The sequence below is a fragment of the Neodiprion fabricii genome, chromosome 4 (genome assembly GCF_021155785.1).
Source record: "Neodiprion fabricii isolate iyNeoFabr1 chromosome 4, iyNeoFabr1.1, whole genome shotgun sequence".
NCBI lineage: Eukaryota > Metazoa > Arthropoda > Insecta > Hymenoptera > Diprionidae > Neodiprion > Neodiprion fabricii.
This window is the reverse complement of record NC_060242.1, coordinates 14826216-14849543: the sequence shown is the minus strand read 5'-3', so window position 1 is coordinate 14849543 and position 23328 is coordinate 14826216. Positions and strand designations below refer to the sequence as shown.

Below are 23328 nucleotides of genomic sequence, written 5' to 3'. Positions count from 1 at the left end.
ATAACAAAGCGTATAAGTATTACGAGTATACCCACGCGGATGTAAGGAGATGCCTGATAAATTATTCTAGGAATAAATTTACAACCGTAGAGCATTCCCCTGAAATGTTGATTACCTCAAGAAACAGCCGTGTGCCGCCTGCCCGGCGCAATAAACATATCCGAAAACAGAGCGAAGAAACCTTAGCCCTAAACCAATAAACGTTCCGTTTCAGCCATTTTAAGGCGAAGCAGCTGTTTCGAAGCTACCCGCTGTCCTTGTATATATACCTACCCCCCCCCCCCCCCCCCAAGCTTCACCCCATAGTTGAAAGGAAAGGAAAACCCTCGTCCCTCTTCACCTTTTCTGAGGTATCCAAAGTATACAGCTCCTGCTGAAAATGCACTGAAATACCACGCAGCCGTGATTTCGTACGAAGCGCGATAACTGACTCACTTATGTGTATGTATTCTTCCACATTCGATATGTGATAAGTTTCGTGGGTGGTTTCGCTAATTGTCGGGAGGACGCGGGCGGCGATAGGACGATCTTATATAATCGGAAATAATATGAAATAATCGGGTGGGGGGTCGGTATTAGGTACCTGTGCGGCCCTCCATGCAACCCTTCATTTCCCTGGTCAGAGCATCGAGGCCTCGTTTATACTTGTTGCAGCAAGCCCTTCGTGCGGTCAGCACTATGCGTCGTCTCACTCATTGTCAACTTTCTCACAAGGTAACTCTCGCAGCCCCCGACGAGAGTTAGCTCATAATCAGATGGTATAGGATACCTGAAAGGGTTGAAGCGCCCGATGCGATAGCCACATTGGTTGTTTCTCACCTCCGTCATGGTTCTCGTCGTGAGAGTTTGAGTTATGACACAATTTAGAGCGAACTCCGAGACAGTTAATAAACCAGCAGTAGTAGCGACACACGGAAGTCCGGGACGAGGTTGGTACTTGTACCCTGGAAACTGAAGAATTTCCGCAGGGCTTGTGAAAAGTCGCGCCGTATGATAGAGGTGCCAAGTAGGTACCAATGGCAGGTATTTATTGACATATGCCCGTAACGATGAACCTTTGTACCTATCGACGGCGTGACTTTAACAATCTTGTTTCTTGCTGTGTGCGCCGGTAAAAAAAAAGTACGGCGGTGTCAGACATGATACCACTGCTTCTGTTGCGCAAGTGACAATGAACTTGTTATACAGCAGAAGGAAGCACTGCCGGCCTTCGAGTTGCGTCCGTGACACGCGGAGAGACGGCCAACTTTGGGACAAGGTTAATATGCCGGCAGTGAGTCGGCCAGGAAGTAGCAATCCCCCCTCTCCTTCCGCCCCGCTCTGTCTCTCTCTCTCTCTCCCCCTCCCTCTCCTCCCCCCCTCTCCCCTTGGCTGTAATCGATAATTTAGATAAAAATATCTGAAATGTAAAATCCGCCAACTTACCAAAACCACATCATAATAAACATACAAGTACAACTTAGGTATTGCCAGTCTCTGTCGTGAAATCAGGAAAAATCTCCAAGCCCGACGACCTCTCGGCAAGTAGAGGTATACGTCGTGTCGGATCTCGCTGTTTCATGTAGTGATACCGAAACATCATTCCAAGACCTACGTACTTGGCGGGCACATTCGACTTTTATTTTTTAGTGAAATGATTTTCAATACCTCTTCGTGTCGTATGTGATCCCGTGTAACAACGTCGTCTCAACATCGGCAGTTATCATTATACAAATTAACTTCTTATTTTTTCGTACACGATCAATTTAACATCGGAATTACTGTTTGATAACAGCTTATTTAATATTACTAACGCATGAAATTTCGAAAGTTTTGTTTTTTCCGCTTGCAGCTTAGATTCATATTTTATAGAATTACGGACTTAATTGGAAGTCAATTGATCAGTTAGCTTCGAATAGATTATCGTCTTGCCAATCTTGGATTTGGATAGATGCCATTATGAATTTTTTTTTCTTTCTTTTTTTTTCATAAATTGCCGTTGATGTGTGAATGTATGAATATCATTGCATGTCCGAGAACTTAGCATGGCCATTTGAGATTAGAGAAAAAATAAGTCTTGTGCTAAATTGTGCTCGGTTTTTGCTGCAGTGTGCCGCGAATCGCAGGTCCCGATTATCAAAAACCGGGCTCTAATCGTCAAAAAATCATTTTTTCAACCAGCATGGCCATTTTGTTTTTTCGAAAAAGCAACGGTTGTGCCAGAATGTGCTAGGCTTGTGCTGCGATGTGCCGCAAACAGTAGTCGATTATCTCCAAAAACGTAGCTGATATTGCCAAAAAACTATATTATTAAAATTTTTTTCCTCGAACTTCGGTCATTTTTTTTCTAAACGCGATATCCCGATTCCTCGAGCTGTGTAGGCATCGCTAGGTTTGTGTGATACGTTGTTTCAGGAATCGCCTTTTATGTAATTATTTTCAGATATAGGTGTATGATTGTGCGATTTTCGACAACAGAAATGTCCGATCACTTCCAGTTCAATTGATATAACTATTGTTTTCCTATAGGTAGATTGCGCTGGGATACAATATTCTACGGTGCTTTGACATTTTTCAAACGAGGATTATATCTTGCGTGTTACAATATGCAATCACGATGAGGACCATTCACTTAAAAATTTAACGGTTGTTAATTTAACCCCAACTTGGTGTTGTCATATGCTTTACTCCAATCTGCGGAAAACTTAATTCCACTTGCTGTTGTTGCGACTGCAATTTATTTTCCGTGTACGCAATTCCTGTGTATGAGTGAGCGATGGTAGCGCACCAGCTAGTGGGGTGGGAAGGCTCGATCACACGGTGAGCCGTTTGAATGAGTGCGTGATCCCCTCCATCCAAACTCTTTGCATCGGCTCGGTTCGGTGGATTCCGGCAACGTCCGGCGGTGACTCCTTGTATACGGTCCGGTGCAGGCCCTGGTACTCCTCATGTCTTGTAGCGTATCGACGCAGATGCAGAACTCCCGAATACGACAGCTCACGAAGTTTGTTATGCGCATCCGTACGTTTGCACGTGTGCATATAGGTCCGGCGACAACGTGACATTGTCGCGCATAGTTTTGTCTTGAATTAAACTAAAAGCGCCTTATTGACGAAGTACAAAATTTGTAACTAGTTACTAATAAAACGCTTTTTTGGCGCAATAGTGCCAAAAATTTATAAAACCACCTAATTTTGTATGTGACTTTCGCTCTTATTTTTTACTACTCTTTACTCTCGCTACTTAAACGAAGGTTTAGGTTTTTATCTTACGCGCGTCGACTGCGTAATTGAAATTCGATTGTACCTATTAGTTATTCTTTCCTCAACGATTATATGCAGGCACTGTACTATAATAGATTATGGCGCAGGTAAAATTGTTGTTAGTACAGATCCTCCGGCTATCGTACAACTGAGAGAACTTTTACAATCGTCAGAATTTGAGGTTGTATCAGACAGTGGTAAAGTTCTTCCTCCAAAAAATGACGTTTTTCAAAGACTTTCCGACGCAATGACCGCATCGTTGCGAAAAAAACGGAAAAATATTTACACGATTATTTTGGAGAACAGGTATAATATACTGACACAGATTCGACAGTCCCGGAATATCACACATAACCATCCGACTATGATAAATGATTCCCTGAACTCCACACTGGATGGTGTTGTAGAATTCAAACTTGATCTAACAAACGTTTGGTCAGAGATGGCACCTGAAACAATAAAATATGACTTTCAGTCTCGCGGTAAACGTGAATTACAGTAACTCAAACGGAATGCCTGGACGCACACCTTGTATGATGCAATATTTGAGGAAACGAAAATACCATGCGCATTGAAGTTCAAAACAAATGAAGTTTCAGAAAGTGGTTTCTATGTCTCAATTACTGGAGATTGTCCTGATTGTAAAGCTCGATTTCTTGGACGGATTATTAACGTTCCAAGTGAAAATGAACCAACTATTATGGAATGCTTCACTTACGAATTCAACCGGTCCGTAAATCACACTACAAAAAGGCAGTTGGAAGGAGCTCGAAGAATAAAAGTTGCAAAAGAAATGGTAGAGGGAAATATGCTTCCGTGCAATTGGAGGCGAAAAGAAGGTGACCGGTTAATAGTATAGGGGATGATGAACCGGCACACATCCCTAGTGGCCAGGTTCTTGGTAAAGCCGCAACAGAGATGCGAGACAAGATCCTTGGTTTGATTAGAACCCACCATGTTTTCGAAAGTTTTCAGGATATGAAATGTGGGTCTATATACGAAACATCGATTCATTCAATTGGTTTTTTCGAATTTTTTGTGCATTATTGGTCCAAGGAACAACTTGCGGTGTACCAAAAATTTCACAAAACCCTCTATATTGATGGAACTGGGTCTGTGGTCCGCAAAATACGACGGCCTTCCGGCTACAGCCCTCATATATATCTATATCAAGTAGTTACTCAGGCAAACAACAAAACTATACCGGTTTTTCAGATGTTATCTGCTGAACATCATACTGATGCAATTGCAAAGTGGCTTTTGGAATTCTTGTGCACAGGTGCAAAAGAAACTTCGTCGTTTCCTCTACCACAAGAAGTAGTTACAGATTTTGACAAAGCCCTTTCAGGTGGAATTGCCAGAGCTTTTGCACAGAAATCGAGTTTGAAAAAATACCTATCATTCTGTTTCGAATATTTGACGAAGGCAATTCTGACACCGCCCGTATGCATTCTGCGCCTTGATATTTGCCATTTTATTGATATGATTTCGAAATGGAAGTTCTATGACGGAACACCGTACGGTGCAAAATCGATGTGTATCTGGGCAATGGCTGTGCTTCGACAGCAGAAAACCATACCGGCACTCGAAGCAGTCGCTAAACAAATTTTCTTACTCGTCCTCAGCCGAAGCGCGGACAGTGGAAGCTTATCTGATAGGGCACGTATTCATATCACGGCACTGATAAAAGGTATCCCTCATATCGACTCGATTAAACCCGAAGAAGAAGACGAAATTGACGATGAGTTCGAAGATTCCAAAAAAGAACACAGTTCCGATTCTAAGTACGATGAATTATTAAATTCCGCAGAGGATGTACCAACGAGTACATGGGAATGGACAAAAAAACATCTATGAAGAATGTGTTGTACAAATAAGAACCGAATTGAAAGGTGAAAGTGAAAATATCAACGCTTTCTATAATCCGAAGTTCGCGAAACATCTCAAAAATTTACTGCCATACTTTCCTCTGTTCTCTGAATGTATGCGAAAAGCCTGTCAAAGCGGATCTAGAAATGCTACGTTGGTTGCTATCGAATCAGAGTTCAGCGACTTGAAAAATCGTACGCTGATCAACGAACGACATACCTTACGTGCGGACAGATTCGTTGCAACCCATATTTTATCATTTCCAGGAAAAATCAAGTTGACTTTAGCAGGACAATCGGAAAATGATGCACTTCTCGAACTGGAACGATGGAAAGAAACCAATAATATCGATTTAAATAATCAGAAACGAAGACGTTTTTTGAATAAGTTCAGGCATGAAGAAAATGAAGAAGTATATGAAAAGAATGATAGAAAGTTGAACAAAAAAAATGACAGTTCTGAAAACTCAATTACGATGGGCGAAAACACAAGTAGTCCCAGATATTCCACCGAGATTTGTACGCAACCGTCGATAGATGTCAAACTTAACGAAGAGTTAGGTATTCAACCTATCGATTTGTCATGGACAGCTCCTGAGCAGTCGGCTATCCTTCGCGTTCAAACTTTACCAGATCATATTGAGAATTGCTCGCAAGTAATCAGTGACGATTCCGCACAGCATCTTTTCGACGATTGTCATGATCCTAGTGATCAAGTAGTCATTAAGCAAGAAACCCGAAAAAGCCGTCCAACTCCATCCGAAACGGATACAGTTACGAAAATTCATTTCGATATTCATTGCCGAGAGTTACCATTAGATAATCCACTTAGGAATATTGAGCATGGCTCTGATCAAAAGCGGGGCCGATTATTCGTAAGAAGCGATGAAGTCTTGGACTCAGCGAACGCAGCGGTGATAGAGCTCAAAGAGCAGCACAACTGGAGGAATAAGAATAAAACGAAAAAAAACCTGAATACACCAAAGCGTGTTCGAATTTTGACTCTAATAATATCGCGGCATATACTTCACTGCCACTGCTACCTAATGGTAATTGTTGTAAGAATGTGAAGGATAGATCAACTATATTAGTCGTGGAAAACACATGTGGATTTGATAGCGTTTGTCAAATACTAGCGATGGCTATTTGTAATAATCCACTTTAAAAAGCAACCATTGTTAATGGCGATGCAGGTATATACAAGTGTATCGAACCATTGATACAAAAAGGTCTAGTGTCACAGGTTTTCAAAGAACGTGCCAATGCGCTACTAGCTTTACCAAGAATAAAAAAAGAACGGAAAGGCGAAATCATTAAAATCAGAGCAGACTCTAATCTTACTGTTCTTGTCGAAGATTTATTCGTTGGTATACCCAGTTACACACTGCGATGTAAGTGTTCACAATGCGGTATCGAAACAGAACATCGTCGAGTTTTTTTAGATGTTAACTACAACCCCTTGACATCAGAAGGAATAACAGCTCTTCATCAAGCGGTATCGTTAGGACGGTATGTTCCGCGCAAATGTTGTGGTACAAGTACACAAATTGTCGAATACGGTTCACATTTATTCCTTGATGTCGATACAGGTAGAAATAAGAGAGAGAAACTGTCAAATGTTCCTCGAGACTTGATAGTAACAGATGGCACTCGATATAAATTAACTGGCGTTGTTGAGTACCAGGGGCCTAAGTGTGTGAATTCTGTTGGACATTATATTGGATATTGCTGGACTGGCAGTCATTGGATCCGATATAATGATAATGCGCGCAACAAAACAGCGCAAATAGTCACCGGTACCGTATCGGTAGGGATTCACTTATGTGTATACACGATTTGGTAGCGATGCCTCAGAAAAGAAAATTAAATGCGTCAGTGTTTGTTAATATGGTATGAATCGATGAGTAAATGCGGATGTAAATAAAAAGTCTGGGTGCTTGTGCATAAAGCGTAAATGGTGTGTGAATGTGGATCTCAAAGTGGGATGGATTTTAGTTGAACCCACAAATGCCAACCGCACCTCCACGTGGTGAGATCCGGGCAACATTAGTTACGTTCTGCTTACGGCCAACGCGGCTCTGGTTTATGTATTTTTAAGTGAATGGTCCTCATCGTGATTGCATATTGTAACACGCAAGATATAATCCTCGTTTGAAAAATGTCAAAGCACCGTAGAATATTGTATCCCAGCGCAATCTACCTATAGGAAAACAATAGTTATATCAATTGAACTGGAAGTGATCGGACATTTCTGTTGTCGAAAATCGCACAATCATACACCTATATCTGAAAATAATTACATAAAAGGCGATTCCTGAAACAACGTATCACACAAACCTAGCGATGCCTACACAGCTCGAGGAATCGGGATATCGCGTTTAGAAAAAAAATGACCGAAGTTCGAGGAAAAAAATTTTAATAATATAGTTTTTTGGCAATATCAGCTACGTTTTTGGAGATAATCGACTACTGTTTGCGGCACATCGCAGCACAAGCCTAGCACATTCTGGCACAACAGTTGCTTTTTCGAAAAAACAAAATGGCCATGCTGGTTGAAAAAATGATTTTTTGACGATTGGAGCCCGGTTTTTAATAATCGGGACCTGCGATTCGCGGCACATTGCAGCACAAACCAAGCACATTTTAGCACAAAACTTATTTGTTCTCTAATCTCAAATGGCCATGCTAAGTTCTCGGACATTATCATTGCGTGCCAATCTACGGGAGGGCTGAAGCGCAGGCACCCCATGCATACTACTTCTTGTAAGTGAATTCAGATATAGTAATTACGAATCAAAATGTTTGGTAACCAAGCAGTAAGGATAAGATATTGGACACATGAATTGTACAAATTAAAGCTTGAATGTTGCTTTGCTCCACGTAAAATATTCAAGCATACTGTTTCCATACAGCATCGATTTTTTGTTTCGTATGATTGAATACATACTAGCCCACAATGTAAGAACATGTACAATTTATATTTCGAGATCATTATTCCACGTTATTAATAAATCACAACTGTTGTACCTGTTTAGATCCGTAGCATTCATGGTTAATATCGTTGCTGTAACTTATGACCACTACGGTGAGAACGCGAAATAGCAATAATGCAGTTTCAATTGGTGCGCCTATACGTACGTATGGCTATCTCAAATTTAAGAAAAATATTCAATACATTGAGAGGTGAAAACGATAGAGGAAACTTTCTCCACCTTCTTTTTAATCACATTTTATTCAACCGCCAAGTACAACAAGTAGGTACGGCTAAAATTTGTCAGTCTAAATATATAACTATTTTACACACTCATAAACTCTCAACGCTAAATTATTAATTAGTAATACATGTCGCATGCTCAGACCCACGTTGCAAGATCTCAAAGTATATTATTTTGGGGAATTTCCGCAAACTCGAAAAGTAAAAGGTATAGTACATTCAGTTTCATGTTGATTTTTCTGAAATAAGATGTGTTCGAAATATTACAGTTTGATTTTGGGCGTACGACGCGTTCTAATAAATGAATAAAAAAAAGCGGTAAACAGCTGTCACTGACGTTAGATTATTTATGAGATGTTTACGAACCTCATCGATTTTCTGATCATGTTACTAGCGGAACATAAATTTGGACCAATTGATACAAAATTTAAACAATATATAATTACAGATGTGAGAAAGTAATGAACGTAATGCAACGTCAGCGTTTGTGTTAACTGCACTGAGTTCTTTTTTACTGCTCTTTTTTTTCTGTAATTGAAATGCTTTTGAGAAGTGCAATAACAATTATCAGAAATACATTTACTACGGTAATTCACCTCCGTGAAGCTCGCTATGCCAATATAACATACCAAGTAACTATCAATTAGAGAATTAGTTGCTAATTATACGGTTTTTAATTGCGGGGAAATTTTTTCTACCACAGCCGTTTAAAATTAAAAAAAAAATAAAAATAAAAAAAAAAAATACGGCATACCTAGGTTACAATTAAGCTAGCATCGCCACACACTAAAAATAATGTAAATAAAGCTGACATCGAAGAATTCCAACGCAAAAATTATTCGCTGTCGATTGACGTCGGTTTTATTTTCCTTAAAGCACGTCAACCCTTGATATTCCACCACTCCAGCCAATCATTACGCAAAACTTTTTGTACGCACGTAAATTTGTTGATATATCAGCGCGTGAATTATTCGATAATTAGTCGCTATCAATAGACGTCCGTTCCACTTTCCCAGAACCACTCTCTCCCCGCACATTCCACCCCTGACGTGGAAAAACTGATCTGTTTACACGAAGAACTAAAATTCGGAATTTTAACGACACGGGAATTATTCGCTAATTAGTCGTTGCGAATAGACGTCGGTCCCGTTTCCCCAAAACCACTCCGTCCCCGGACATTATAATATTTAGTTTATACCAACAGTTAATTTTTCAATTAGTTGTCCAATGCTATGTTTACGTGTTATCAGTTAATCTATAGTTAATTGTCAAATATTAACCTTGCTGAATACATTGGTTTTTGAAACCTATATCACCGTATTCCACCATAGAGTTTTCAGTGTTATCAGCTATTTTCAAGTTGTACCCTGCATAATAATGGTCTGTGGTATCAAATAAGTAGAGTATAATCCAAAACTGCGATTAAACTAACATGGGATTTATATACAGCATTGTTTGTGATTCACAAATACATGTAATAGTTTACCAGTAATTAATCTGACACGTGTCGTATAGTTGTAATATATTCGTTATTGCATTGAAACGGTTAGTATTAGGATAAATAATAGATTGACTTAAATAATCACAATTGGTCAACATATGACAATGACAAGGAATTACATATAATGTTGAATCGGTAGATACAGTTAGTGGTTGGATCTGCACTAAAGGTTGTTTCATAAAGATACAGGCTAGTGTGCACGGTTCAAAGTGATTGGTAAATGACTAATAATTGAAGCATACCTACATTTTTTCAATAATCTGATAGCATATTTTGCAAGGTAACAACTGATATGACCAGATTTTACAAGATATTAGGTGTTTTAACTGATCTCATAGATCTTAAAAGATTTTTTTATCACACGTGTATGAAAAGTGGGGCTTTGCGTAGCAGTCCAGCGGGACGAAAGCAGCCAATTTCATCTCAGTGTTGTACAGATAGGCTCAAGCATGCGCAGTCCACAATTGCTTCACTTTCGCCCCTGATCAGTTGCGGCTCGCAAAACTACCACGCAAAGCCCCGTAACTTTACATCCACTTGTTACAAAAACTATCGAGTGTAACTCAGGTCAAAAGTTGGCGATCGCACTCGTGTGATTGCCGTCCCTCTCTTCGCTCAGGCGCAAACTTCACACTGGTCGAAATCGCCAACTTTCGTCCCACGTCATATGATATACTATTGTAGCATCGTATTATTTCAGCGTTGTCAAATTGATCTTTCAACATTTCAACATATCTATTTCAGAAAATTTCACTAGTTTGTAAACAATATCAGGAAATTTTACATGATTTGAACGACTTCAAGAGATTTCATGTGAATCGATTGCACAAGTAGTAGATTTCATAGGTTTCAAATGGTTTCAAACAGTACCAAGATTTCAAACGATTTTACAAGTTTCCAAATGATTTAGAACATTCAAAAAAATTTTAAGTGCGGAAGATAACGGTAGATTATAAATTATTTAACAAGATTTTATAGAGGGCATAGCCGGATAAGCATGCCAATAGTGCCCTAACTCGAAATGGATTTTGCGGGTGACCAACTGTTTTGTGATGGTAAATGACTGATTCATGCCAAATTTTAGCTTTCTAACTCCATTTTGCTCGAAGTTATCGCATAAACCGTGATTTTTCAGTTTTTTCGCGATAACTCATCTATATCTACTCAAACAATTTGGAATAAATCACAAATCCAATAGACATATGTACAGAGTACACGTATACTTCATTCCATCCAGATATGGACTTATTTCATTTTTACTTTTATTCATCGCTCATTGCTACCATCATGACTCTCGTTAACATATATATATATATATATGTATATGTATGTACATATATATATATGTCAGCGAAGAATAAAGGGGATATGTCATCAAGTGAATTCGAAACTTGAATTTTGGATGAATCCGCCGTATCGAGCGTCAAGCGTTATTCAGCATGCTTTGAATATAGAACAAACAAATGGTTTGTTTATAACAACGCTTGGATGAAATCTACAGTCACGGTCAAGCGAGCGAATTGACCGAACGTGTTGAGATCATCGCGTTTTTACAATGAGCAATCCTCGACTGCAAGTCCTTCATCCTCTCCGCCTTTCCGATGCTTCACCCCGATATATGTATACAATATTTTTTGTATCTTGTCGCTTATTCGAATTTGTATTTTGAAACTGTATTTTTCTCTACTGTATTCAACCTTTGTCCCATAACATAGCTAGGGCATAATAAGATTCAATCAATCGATATCTTAGTTTCTCTTTGCCAATGTTTATTCTGACAACGGACACAGCTACGCATGTTGTTACGCGCAGAACAGTGTACGTAAACACCGCTAGACCTTCGCTCATACCATTTCGTTTCCTCTCTTCTAAATCGCTTGATTTTTTCTAGTCTTCAAATCTTCAAACCCAGAGTGTTACGTTTCGCTGAAATGGAATAACCGTAAAATCAAAGAAAGTCGAAGCGAAAGTATTGTTTTGGGACAGGGGTGTTTGTGTTATATAGAAGCCCCGAGCTGTTTTGCACATACCTAAAAACATCAAACTTACACGTAGATGTATATTGTATACCAGTTTACAGCGCTAGAGATATGCGGTGGCACAAATGAATGGGAATTGAGATTCACCTGGGACAAACAATTTTAAGTCTCGCCTTACTGCAGCTATCACTGCTTTCTTTCAAGTGGTAATTTGGCAGGAATGAGGAGAATCAAGTATAAGAGCCAACCTACTACCTACCTTATCTGCTTTACAGATGTGCGCCGTTCTGTACGCATAACTACCAATTCTTACGTGTATTTCCCAAGACAGTCATTACTGGCAACTCTAGTGTGACACTGGTCGCACTTGCTCGGGTCTGTTGCTAGCAAAAGTAGGTATGATTATATTATGCGAGAAACGATGCAGGTGGCGACAAATGAGACCAGCAGAGTCATACAACGAATGTAACAATAAACTATAGGTAATGATAAATTTTGACTTGCCTAAACTCGAATCGACCCAACCTGACTTTACTCAAGGCAGAATTAAGAAGACAAGAACGGAGAGGAAGTTCTTCTGATTGTGAGTTCTAAGTATAGGAAGGCAGGCTTGTAGAGCCGAGTGTGTTGTAAGTCTACCGCCTAGAACTTGGAAGTGAATACCAACTATGCAGAGGCTGTTGCCGCCCTCTTCCCTCTTCTTCTCTCTGCCTCGGCTCTTCTCTCCCCTCCATCTCGCTCTCCTCTTCTCACTCGGTCCTTCGCAGTCTTATCCGGTTGAGGAGAGAAGCGTTACAACATCACGGGCAAATGAACCCGGGTGTGTCTTAAGGTTCACCGTGTTTATGCTGCACCACGGTAGTAGCGAAAACCTCGCAGTTTCGCGAGGGTTAACAACCGTTCTATTTAGATATCCAGCGGTTACTTGCTTCTGTACGTGTAGATATATTGTGTGCACCACGTACATACCTACGTACACTTAATTGCTGTATGAAAATTCGGAACATCATTGGATTTCGTATCGTTGTAGGGTAAATTTCTTCGTGGCACTTCATTGATGAGGAAAGACTTATTTGACGAGACTGTGTGTAAGAAAAGTTACAACCTAAGAATTTGGAACATCGGTAGGGTTATCAGAAACTCTAAAATTTGAGATTCTCAGTCAAGGAACAGAAGGTCAATGGCGGATGGCAGCTAATATCTCCAGTGCTGCAAGGAAAGACCGTAGGTTGAGAAATTCGGATCCTTTGAGTAACGACTATTCATCATTACATGCAATCATGCAGCACCTGATTTTCAATGTCGTCCTTGGCGAGCCAAGTACAGTGAGATTTTTCACAGCTCTCGACATGCCGGAGCCTGCCTCGTTAGGTAGACCATGCTGCAGTTTCTATAAACAATTAGAAACGAATGTGAGGCGCAGTATGACTCGAGGGAGTACCTGTGGTTTAACCGGTCGCTCCCTGCTCGCATATAATCCCGTTATCTGGAAAGTCGAAGGTCAGTCAAGCAGTGGATTAGCAAACTGCAACAGCGGATGGCGGGGTCGAAATATAACCCCCTCTCTCTGAGTTGTTATGAATTTTTGTCTCGATGCAGAGTTCTAGCTCACCAAGTTCTTACTATTTCTTTCCCAGATCTTTGTCACCGTTTCATGATCCAGGCGAGCATTGCACTTCAACGCCTCGAGATGCGACGTAACAATGATATTGCATACCTGGCAGCAATAGAAATACAATCATAATTGACCATACGTGCAGAGATTCCCATATGTGTGGTATGCCACCCGATGATGTGTACTTAATATTGCAAAGGTCGTCCAGTCGCCAACTTGAAATCATTCGTATTGGAAATTGACTATACATTATTCGGCTTGGTATGTGCCCGCGTATGTATGAGTATGTATACGGCTAGAGAGACAGATAAATAGGTATAATTTATTATGTCCATAGCGATATTGGACAAGTACATAAGATAGAAAATTAATTACAGGATATAGCAAGAAAAAAACAAACAGAAAGTGCAAGTAAGCAGACAGAAAATAACAACTTAAAATAGGTAAAATCAGAAAACGAAAATAAAGAAAAGAAATTAAAGTAGATTACAGTGGAGACTACAATAGTAAGTTAAGACAAGGGATGAGATAAAGTAAAATTGGAGTTAGAGATAACAGGTAGAGTTAAATTAAGTGAATATGAAAAGTGAGAAATGAAAAAATGAAGTGAGAAACTGGTTACCAGTGTTATGATTGTCCTATCACGGAGATCAATGAAAATTAGGTCAGTCTCGCGAAAATTCGGAGGCGAAAAGGTGCTTCCGAAGTGTTGCCTAAAATGTGGAATAGTAACGGAGTTCTCTTACCGACGAAGGAAGAAAATCCCAGAAATATATAGAGAGAGATTATATAAACGCAGTATGTACGCAATGTGTATGATCTGCGCCCGTATAGGTATAACAGGATTAATTAACACCACGTGTACTTCGGTGTTCGGTTCGTCGCAAGTGGCGTTGCACTTACAAGAGGTAGGGGAGTGCCACGTCACGTATAGCCTTGCAATTCGGTGACCCGACATTGCCCATTCCCATCTCGGGGGGAATGTGCGCGGACGTAGTGTCCCCGAAGAACATTGTCCCGAGGACAGTGTTTATGTTGAGTAAGAACTCCTCTTCATCCCGTGAACCGGTTTTTACAATTACTCACGTAACTCCAGTTCGTCGTCAGCGAGTATGCCTAAGTCTGCATGTCATCTTGTAACTGCAGTTTGCGCCTTATACTTACAATCAGTCCTCTCTATGGTTGCCCGTGGAACATGCGCGGCTGACGTTTTCGAAATTCGTTGGTAAATTACGACCATTAGTAACGCGGTGTTTATATAACTTGCTTATTTATACCACGTGGTATTAACCCATCGTACTTAGTTCACGTTTGCTCCACTCCACACTTCCTCCCTCGCCTTCTATCATCTCGTTTCACGCCTGTAGCATCAAATGCTTCAAAAGCATAAATAATCTCTTTCCTAATGTATCGACATTAACTCATTATCAATTAATTCCGCTATCAAGTTAGGCACGTGCGCATATGCGCCTATTACGTATGTATGCACACATAATACCCATATCTACAACCCTACGATCAGCGCTTAGCTGAAGAGGCTGACATGTCGTGAGTGGCTATCATGGTTGTCCGTCCGTTCTCTCCCTAAGCGCATGACTATACTGGTTAGAGTTGATCAGCAGAGATGTGAGAACGTTGACCCCTAGCTATCGATATCTCGGTCTTGACTGGATTGCAACAGTGGCCGTTCAATGCTGGCTATTGTCCCTCGAAATTTTATCCAGGCTTTATCAGCGGTGTCAGTGCCCGTGCGCGGCCGTCAATATGGATCATGCATAATATATTGTTTCTTGCAATTGATTCAACACCCGTACCTCGCACTCTCTAATGACTTCTCGCAGCAATTATTATTTAGCTCAATCAGTATTCCACGTTATTTAATACCCAGTTTCGGATTCAGAAATTCATATTGGAAACTATCAAACATAATTTTTTCTTTTTATTAAATTATTTCAAGTCATCCATCAATCTGGTCAGGCGTAGCTACCCTCTCGCCTATTTTCCCAAAATCGTCTACATTTATATTTATTTTAAAGTAGCCTCGAGCAAACTGTGCCGTACAGCTCGTCCCAATTTTGCAAATTTGGTCAAATGACGAAGCGCCGCGGCGCCGTTGCGGCAAAATTGGTAAGGTTTGAACTGTAATTTAGTCTCGCTTCTGGTAATATGATCATTTGGCAATCGCGGTGCAATTTCCCAGTGTGTCCTCGTACGGCGTGACCGAGAGCAGACAGCCGACCATTTACGAATTATACGTGTGCAACATATACCTGCAAAATACGTCCACGCGATAGTTGTCTGTTGATGTGTAAAGCCTTGTGTCACAAAATTTGGACGAGCTGGCTCCCGACGTAAACAAAGCATTAATTTTTGCTTCGATTTCACAGCGGAGTGGTCGTCTCCTGCGGCGAATGCAGCAGCAGCGGGACCAGCGACATAACCGAGCCCGGATCACCCTGTAGTACGAGCAGCGACGAAGGTCTCGCCGGTATTCGATCGAGTGGCCCAAGCCCCCTGCACAAGCTGGCGCCCCCTACGTCAACCCCCTCGCGGGGCCCTCAATGGCCCTGGACGCCACCCCTCGCCGCCACCGCTTGTTCCACCTTGAAGAAGATCAAGGGCGAACCGGAAGCTGGGACCCTGCCCAAGGCCGGGGCTGCCGACCCGACTAACCGAGGAAAGGGTCAGCACCGCCATCACGAAGGGCCGAATGGCCGAATAAATTGCACACAGGGAAAGATCACCGAGTATTTCAAGACGCAGATCAAGCCGCAGCAAGTCAAGGTATTTGCAAAAAAAAAAAAAAAAGAGAGAGAGAGAGAGAAAAGAGAGAAAAAAAAGTAGCGATCGATCTGCCGTGCGTATCATATTATTAATACGTATACTCATGCCAATTAAGTTTCGTAAATATTTCTTTGGATGACATTGTCGATTCGCAACATGTGTTATTGTATAATATAGGTGCGTACCGTATACGTATACCTAATATTCTGTATCATTGAAATAGGTGAAGAAGTCATTAGAAATGTCGACGCTGGTCGCCAAGAGTTCGCCAGAATTTCGCCGACCTCCGACAGTTCAGAGAAACAAAGGTGGACTGGCCAAGTATTTGGGGACAACGCCTCCGAACGGAAGGCCGAACGACTGGGAGGTTCGCACGCTGACGATGTCGCCGCCACCGTTGAAAAAGTTGCCCGTTATCGCGCCACGTGCTCATAATAAAATTGAAAAACTACCAAACCCCGTTCCTAGTCTACCTATTTCCACCAACATTCTAAACTCCCTTCCGACTGTAAAGCTCTCATCCATGCGTCTGCCGTCCAACATCAGTCCCGATCCAAAAATTATGTCCTCACCGCCTCCGACCCCGACCCTCACCCCCACCCCCACCCCCACTCCCACCCCAACTCTGAATTCGAACCCGAACCCGAACCCGACCTCCTCGCCGACGACGGAGGCTATAGATGACGTCGGTTTTCGAGACGACGCGTTCGCCAAGCCGACCGTAAACGAGAACAACAATTTGACGTCGACGATTATTGCAACCAGATCACAGAACGAGCATCTCTCGCGGCCGCCCCCCACCGGTCCCCGTACCCCGCAGGACGACGAGGTAGCCCACGTTGACAACAAACCGAAGGAACCTCTGTCGCCTATACTTTCTGCACCGACCACCATCCGATTTCCAGCTCAAGCACCGGGAAAGAACAGACCCCAGACAACAGACAGCGGTATCTGCAATTGGGACCAATGCGACGCCAGATTTGAGTCGAGCAGTGGTCTACTTGAGCATTTGCAGGTCGATATAACCATGTAACGTTAGCAATTTTCGACGATACTCGTTCGTTTGTCCTGGCGGTTCTATATATAATCTATAACAAACCTATCCTTCCAGGTTTCTCACATCAATACTCAAACCGGTGGTGACAATTTCATTTGTCACTGGCAGGGCTGTAAAGTACAAGGGAGAACTTCCTGCTCTCGCCGGTGGTTGGAGAGACATGTTCTTTCACACGGTGGAAATAAACCGTTCAGGTGCATCGTTGACGGATGTGGTAGCAGATTCAGTTCACAGGTATTTTGCGCTTTCAAATAACTAGTGTCGCCTGTACTATCGAGATGAGGAAATGTACTTGGCACGATTCGTTTGAAAGATCCCTCCTCATCCTCCCTAGATGAAAACAAAGTCAAGTATTCCGTTGTCTGAAGTCTTTTTTTATAGAGAGAATTGACTATGGTAATATCTCTACTACCCCTATACCCATACAAATCTCACAATCAGACTTGAGCGATCAACATATGAATAACATGTCTCAAAGATTGTAGGTATGAGACGAAGCCTAATCGTTTGACATCGGTGTGATGTAGTGTTAATGCTGTTGCAACCTGTATACTTAGCGAGTAAAGATAATTTAAAAAATTTGATATTTTGACCGTTCGTTTTCTGATTTTTAAAAATATTTCTCTCTACCCGATCAAACCTCTTTTGCAAACAAGACTTGAAAGTGATTGATAATCCAATAGGCGGTTAAGTTTGAAGCTTGTAGATTCATGTAATTGCATTGAAAACTGCTTGTACGTGAATTTTTCATGGAACCGCCTACAACAGTTTACTTTCTGCTATGGTAAATGGCACCAAACTCGGAATAATTGACGTAATTTTCACTGTCCATTAATCAATTTATGTCCCGCAAAGTCAATCGACTCGTTCCATGGAAAATGTTTAAATCGTATCGTTTTCAAAGTCTTGGCACAGCATTGGGTAAAGTATTTTGAAATTGTAAATCATCTAGATGTATGTTACAGTCGTAACTTTCAAAGGGTCAACACCCATTCGAATTGTAATACAAGGGCTTTCCTGAACGCAAAAATAGTTAATCAGCCTAAACTCTAGTATATCATGCGTCGATAACTGGTTTTCATTTGTATGACGTTTGGTCGTACATAGAACCAGCTCTGTAAGCATTATTTCTCATCAAACTCATTCGAAGCGATTCATCGAAATTGGTCCATAATACATTTCATTTAGGTAATAAAGAAACATCCTGACCATATTCCAGCGATAGCTGAATCATCGTGCCAAATAACAATTATCTAACAGATCAACTTTGTACATACCTATGCACAGAATGAAATCGCAGGCTATGTGAACCCTGACTGCTAACCAATGAGCATAGATAGTTACTGCCAGGGTATATTATTATTGGTAAACGTGAAACCTGTTGTGAACGAATGTACCTTGTAGTAACTGATGGAAAAAGAAACGGTGTGATTAGTCGAATTGTAAAACTGATCTCGTAGGTATAATAAAAAAGCGTGCCGTTTTATTACCTTCACTCTTTTGATGGCACTCTCTCTGAAAAATGCCCGTTGCTCATTCGCTAATCGGTTTCTGATTGCCTTTTCACAGATTACATTAGAAAGACACGTCAATGGTCACTTCAATCAACCAGAAACTAGCAGCAGTAGCAGTAGAAAAAGTTGCGAGAATGGTGGAAAATTGGTCAGAAGAAACGGTAAACGTTTGAGATATAGACGACAACCTTGGTCTGGTAGGTAAAGCAAAAGTTATAAAAATGAAAGTAAATGCATGTTTCGTGTGATTGTGACTATTTCGATGATTTTAGAAAAGATCTGATGGCAGTATTTATCTGGGACAAAGATTATACACTTCTCGCAAAAATTAAGGGAACAACAAAATTTTCGAAATTTTTTGGTGATTTTCAACAGGCTGTATTTCAGTGAAAAATGGTCGTACAAGAAATAAAAAAACAAAGCTTTTGAAGCTTGAAGACTCTAGTTTTTGAATTTTTTGGTTAAAAATTTTTCGAAGCACTATTAGCCATGCAATCCTTGGGTAAAGCACGAAGAAAAAATTTTCAAAATTTTTTACTTTTTTTTTTCGCTCTACGGGCATGGAAAAATTTTTCCGAGCTAAACCAATGCATAGGTCGCATAGCCTGTTTATTTAGCTTCAAGATACTTTTTTTTAAACCTCGATACGACCATTTGTCTTCGAGATATCGAATTTTGAATGCCAAAGAATCCTTTTTCACTCAACTGCCGATATCTCTGGAACTACTGGTCGCACAGCGAGCTGAAGGGCAGTTTCTTTTTCTGCAGAAAATTTCCTACAAAAATCTGTCAAGGTTGATGTCAAAAAAATTTTTTTCCACCTGTAGCGTTAACGTGAAAAAAGAGCAAAAAAATGCCATTTTCCCTTTTTTTGGATAATCGACTGTATCTTCGTCAATATTGGGGGGAAAGCTTAGGTTAGAAGAAAATTTTACAGCCTAATGTACCCCAAAGGTCCCTCTAAATCGGTAGATCGATCGGTTCAGTGGTTTTCCTGGACCGATTGATTGAAATTTTGAAAAAAATAAGAGAACAAGGTCCCTTAAGAAACAAAAACCTTGTTCCCTTAAGAAACAAAAACCTTGTTCCCTTAATTTTTTCAAAATTTCAATCAATCGGTCCAGGAAAACCGCTGAACCGATCGATCTACCGATTTAGGGGAACCTTTGGGGTACATTAGGCTGTAAAATTTTCTTCTAACCTCAGCTTTCCCCCCAATATTGACGAAGATACAGTCGATTATCCAAAAAAAGGCAAAATGGCATTTTTTTGCTCTTTTTTCACGTTAACGCTACAGGTGGAAAAAAATTTTTTTTGACATCAACCTTGACAGATTTTTGTAGGAAATTTTCTGCAGAAAAAGAAACTGCCCTTCGGCTCGCTGTGCAACCAGTAGTTCCAGAGATATCGGCAGTTGAGTGAAAAAGGATCCTTTGGCATTCAAAATTCGATATCTCGAAGACAAATGGTCGTATCGAGGTTTAAAAAAAAGTATCTTGAAGCTAAATAAACAGGCTATGCGACTTATGCATTGGTTTAGCTCGGAAAAATTTTTCCATGCCCGTAGAGCGAAAAAAAAAATGTAAAAAATTTTGAAAATTTTTTCTTCGTGCTTTATCCAAGGATTGCATGGCTAATAGTGCTTCGAAAAATTTTTAACCAAAAAATTCAAAAACTAGAGTCTTCAAGCTTCAAAAGCTTTGTTTTTTTATTTCTTGTACGACCATTTTTCACTGAAGTACAGCCTGTTGAAAATCACCAAAAAATTTCGAAAATTTTGTTGTTCCCTTAATTTTTGCGAGAAGTGTATGATTTTTCTTGCAAACTTTCATTCGAAACTCAAAGTTGAGAATTCAAACATGATCTGCATGCAAAGAAAGTAGATATGAATGGCATGTTCCATATTTAACTTGAATTCAACCTCGTTTGCCAATATAGGATTTGGCAAAGCTTGGTACAATATGAGTAACGCAATAATAATCGAAAGCTGTAGAGTTGATTCGTTCGGTTCCAATATGGATGCATATATTCTGAATTTCGATTCGTATCCGTACTTTAAGTATTGAGATCACCTCCAACGTGTGATTTGACATTCAATTATTCTCAATTTGTTTACCACAGCAAGGTTGTTCGACTTCATCGACACTGGTGTTATGGAAGGTTTGCATCATCGGCTTCTGGAACTTGCACGAACTCGCACACAAGGCCATTTAGCAGAAACTCCCGGAAACTCGATGGTCTTAACAAGTCAGGTAAGTATCGAAAGCTTTCCTGCCATGGTACTATTTGATTGCTTCCGACAATGACGTGACCTTGGATGCTGAAAGGTTTGAAAAAAATGTTTCGAAGGAAAAAATAATACTGTGACGAAATGAAGCACCGCTTGATCATAAACAGCTTCCTTGGATTAAAATTTTACTTGGAAAGTTCTATTTTTAAAAATTACATTGTTTCTATTTTGTTCCAGGTTCTAGCTCGAAGAGTAGAGCAGGATGGCAAGACCAAGGTGTTATTGCGATGGTATCCACACGACATGTGAGTTGCATTTGTCAAAACAGCTTTCGACATCTGCCTTCTCCTTTAGCTTTAAAAACGCTTCGTTGAAAATCAAAGGTGCACAGTCTTTCTGCTATGTTAATTTTGCGTATACTTTATTTGCACAGAGTTCCAGACGAGTGGGTCCTTGAATCTGAAGTGCAAGACATGAAATGCATTAGAATATCCAACGCTGCAGCGACATCGCCGGATGAAGTAAACCTAGCGTTGTATCCGGCAATGAATAGCGGAACGCTCCCTCAGTCTCGAACGAAACAACGCCGGAAACCAGTTAAAAACTCGTGATACCAATAAATTTATTTGACGGTAAATAAATGAAGAAGAGTTATCTCCAAGATCGCGAGAAACATTGAAGCAGCAGTCCCGACAGGACGTCGTGGAAGGTGCTGGTGATCATAGTCGCGCGGTACAAACGGACAAAATACGCGCTCCGAGTTGAACAATGAGGTATAAGAGGTATTTTTAATTTATTTAGTGTAATTTACGATAAACTAGAATAATAATTATTTTACGTCTGATTTATGATTTCTTGTTGTTCTCGACGCGATCGATTCCAGAAAAGCCGAGTCGACCAAAAGTGCCTAGCCATGGATGTTTCCCTAAGTTATAAAATCTACTGATTAACGATTTTCATCTACTTAAGTATTGACTGTTAGTTAACATTTTCAGGAGATAATCACTCTGGTGGCCTTAAAAATCAATTAATATCTAAATCGGTCTTGGCATTTCTGGACTTGAGCTCAGAACGTTATTCTCGGTGGCGAGAAGAATGGTTATGACTTGGTTAGGAGATGTGACCTCTTGAACACGAATAGAAATAAACGCAACCTCCTGCTCGTAAGAGATTGAATTTAACTTCTTTAATGTCAGGCTTGCTATGCTCGAAAAGTGCACCAACTGTTGAGAATTAAATTCCGATACCGTTGATCGGAAGGGTAGTCGCACGAATAATATCTTCAAGCTTATTGCGTGGTGCGACATAAAGTCTCCTTGATATCGCACGAGGACTTGCATTCGAAAACTTATTCTACAAGTTTAGTAAAGTTGACTAAAATCTATGTCTTTGGAGACAAGGAGGAGAAGGAGAAGGAGAAGGAGAAGGAGAAGGAGAAGGAGAAGGAGGAGGAGGAGGAGGAGGAGGAGGAGGAGGAGGAGGAGGAGGAGGAGGAGGAGGAGGAGGAGGAGGAGGAGGAGGAGGAGGAGGAGGAGGAGGAGGAGGAGGAGGAGGAGGAGGAGGAGGAGGAGGAGGAGGAGGAGGAGGAGGAGGAGGAGGAGGAGGAGGAGGAGGAGGAGGAGGAGGAGGAGGAGGAGGAGGAGGAGGAGGAGGAGGAGGAGGAGGAGGAGGAGGAGGAGGAGGAGGAGGAGGAGGAGGAGGAGGAGGAGGAGGAGGAGGAGGAGGAGGAGGAGGAGGAGGAGGAGGAGGAGGAGGAGGAGTGGGGGGGGGGCTGGAAGAGGTGGATGAGGAGAAGGAGGGGAGGGGGGAGTGGGTGGAAGTATAGTTGGTAAATAGTATTGTATATTAGGACCGACAAAGATGGAAATGATTATGTAGATAAGCGGAAGAAAATACACAACAGCTACGAATCACTGCCAATATGTGTAATTAACGATCATAGATTTATTGATAATTACATTTATAATTATATATGTATTCTCTAGATCTCTAGATATCCAGTGATATCTGCAGGCAGGCAGGCACGCATTTTCAATGATACTTGAAATTAATTTTATCGCTTTGTGTGACATAAGTCTGTGTATGTTACGTCTTAATAATAATAATTGAAAATTACCTGCTCATACTCACACACATCTCTCTTTCTCTCTCTACGTGTGTGTTTAAGCCAGATTTCTTGCTGTTCGCAGAAAAAAAAAACAAGTTCCTTGTGTCCAAGTTTCAAATCAGATTTGCTATTCAACTGCGGATGTAGCTGCAATTCTTTCTAAAACCTATTTTTGTTGGGTTTCTTTTTCGCTTCATAATTATTCTTGTCCGGCATC

The 23328-nt window shown here is 40.8% G+C and overlaps 1 protein-coding gene across 7 annotated transcripts in view; it reads left to right on the top strand.

The window, feature by feature from the left end:
- The window catches only part of LOC124179658, an 84750-nt gene extending 62288 nt beyond the window's left edge, over positions 1-22462 (top strand). The window contains exons 2-9 of one of the 7 annotated variants that reach the window (XR_006870119.1): positions 15807-16203; positions 16427-17218; positions 17315-17494; positions 18830-18971; positions 20896-21026; positions 21242-21309; positions 21438-21777; positions 22441-22462. Coding sequence is in view for 2 of the 7 variants with exons in the window: in XM_046564289.1 (XP_046420245.1) it covers positions 15807-16203; positions 16427-17218; positions 17315-17494; positions 18830-18971; positions 20896-21026; positions 21242-21309; positions 21438-21615 (1888 nt within the window). In the remaining 5 variants the exon portion in view is untranslated. The other 6 variants (XR_006870116.1, XR_006870117.1, XR_006870118.1 and 3 more) reach the window with 6 other exon arrangements.
- Positions 22463-23328: the final 866 nt, after the last annotated feature.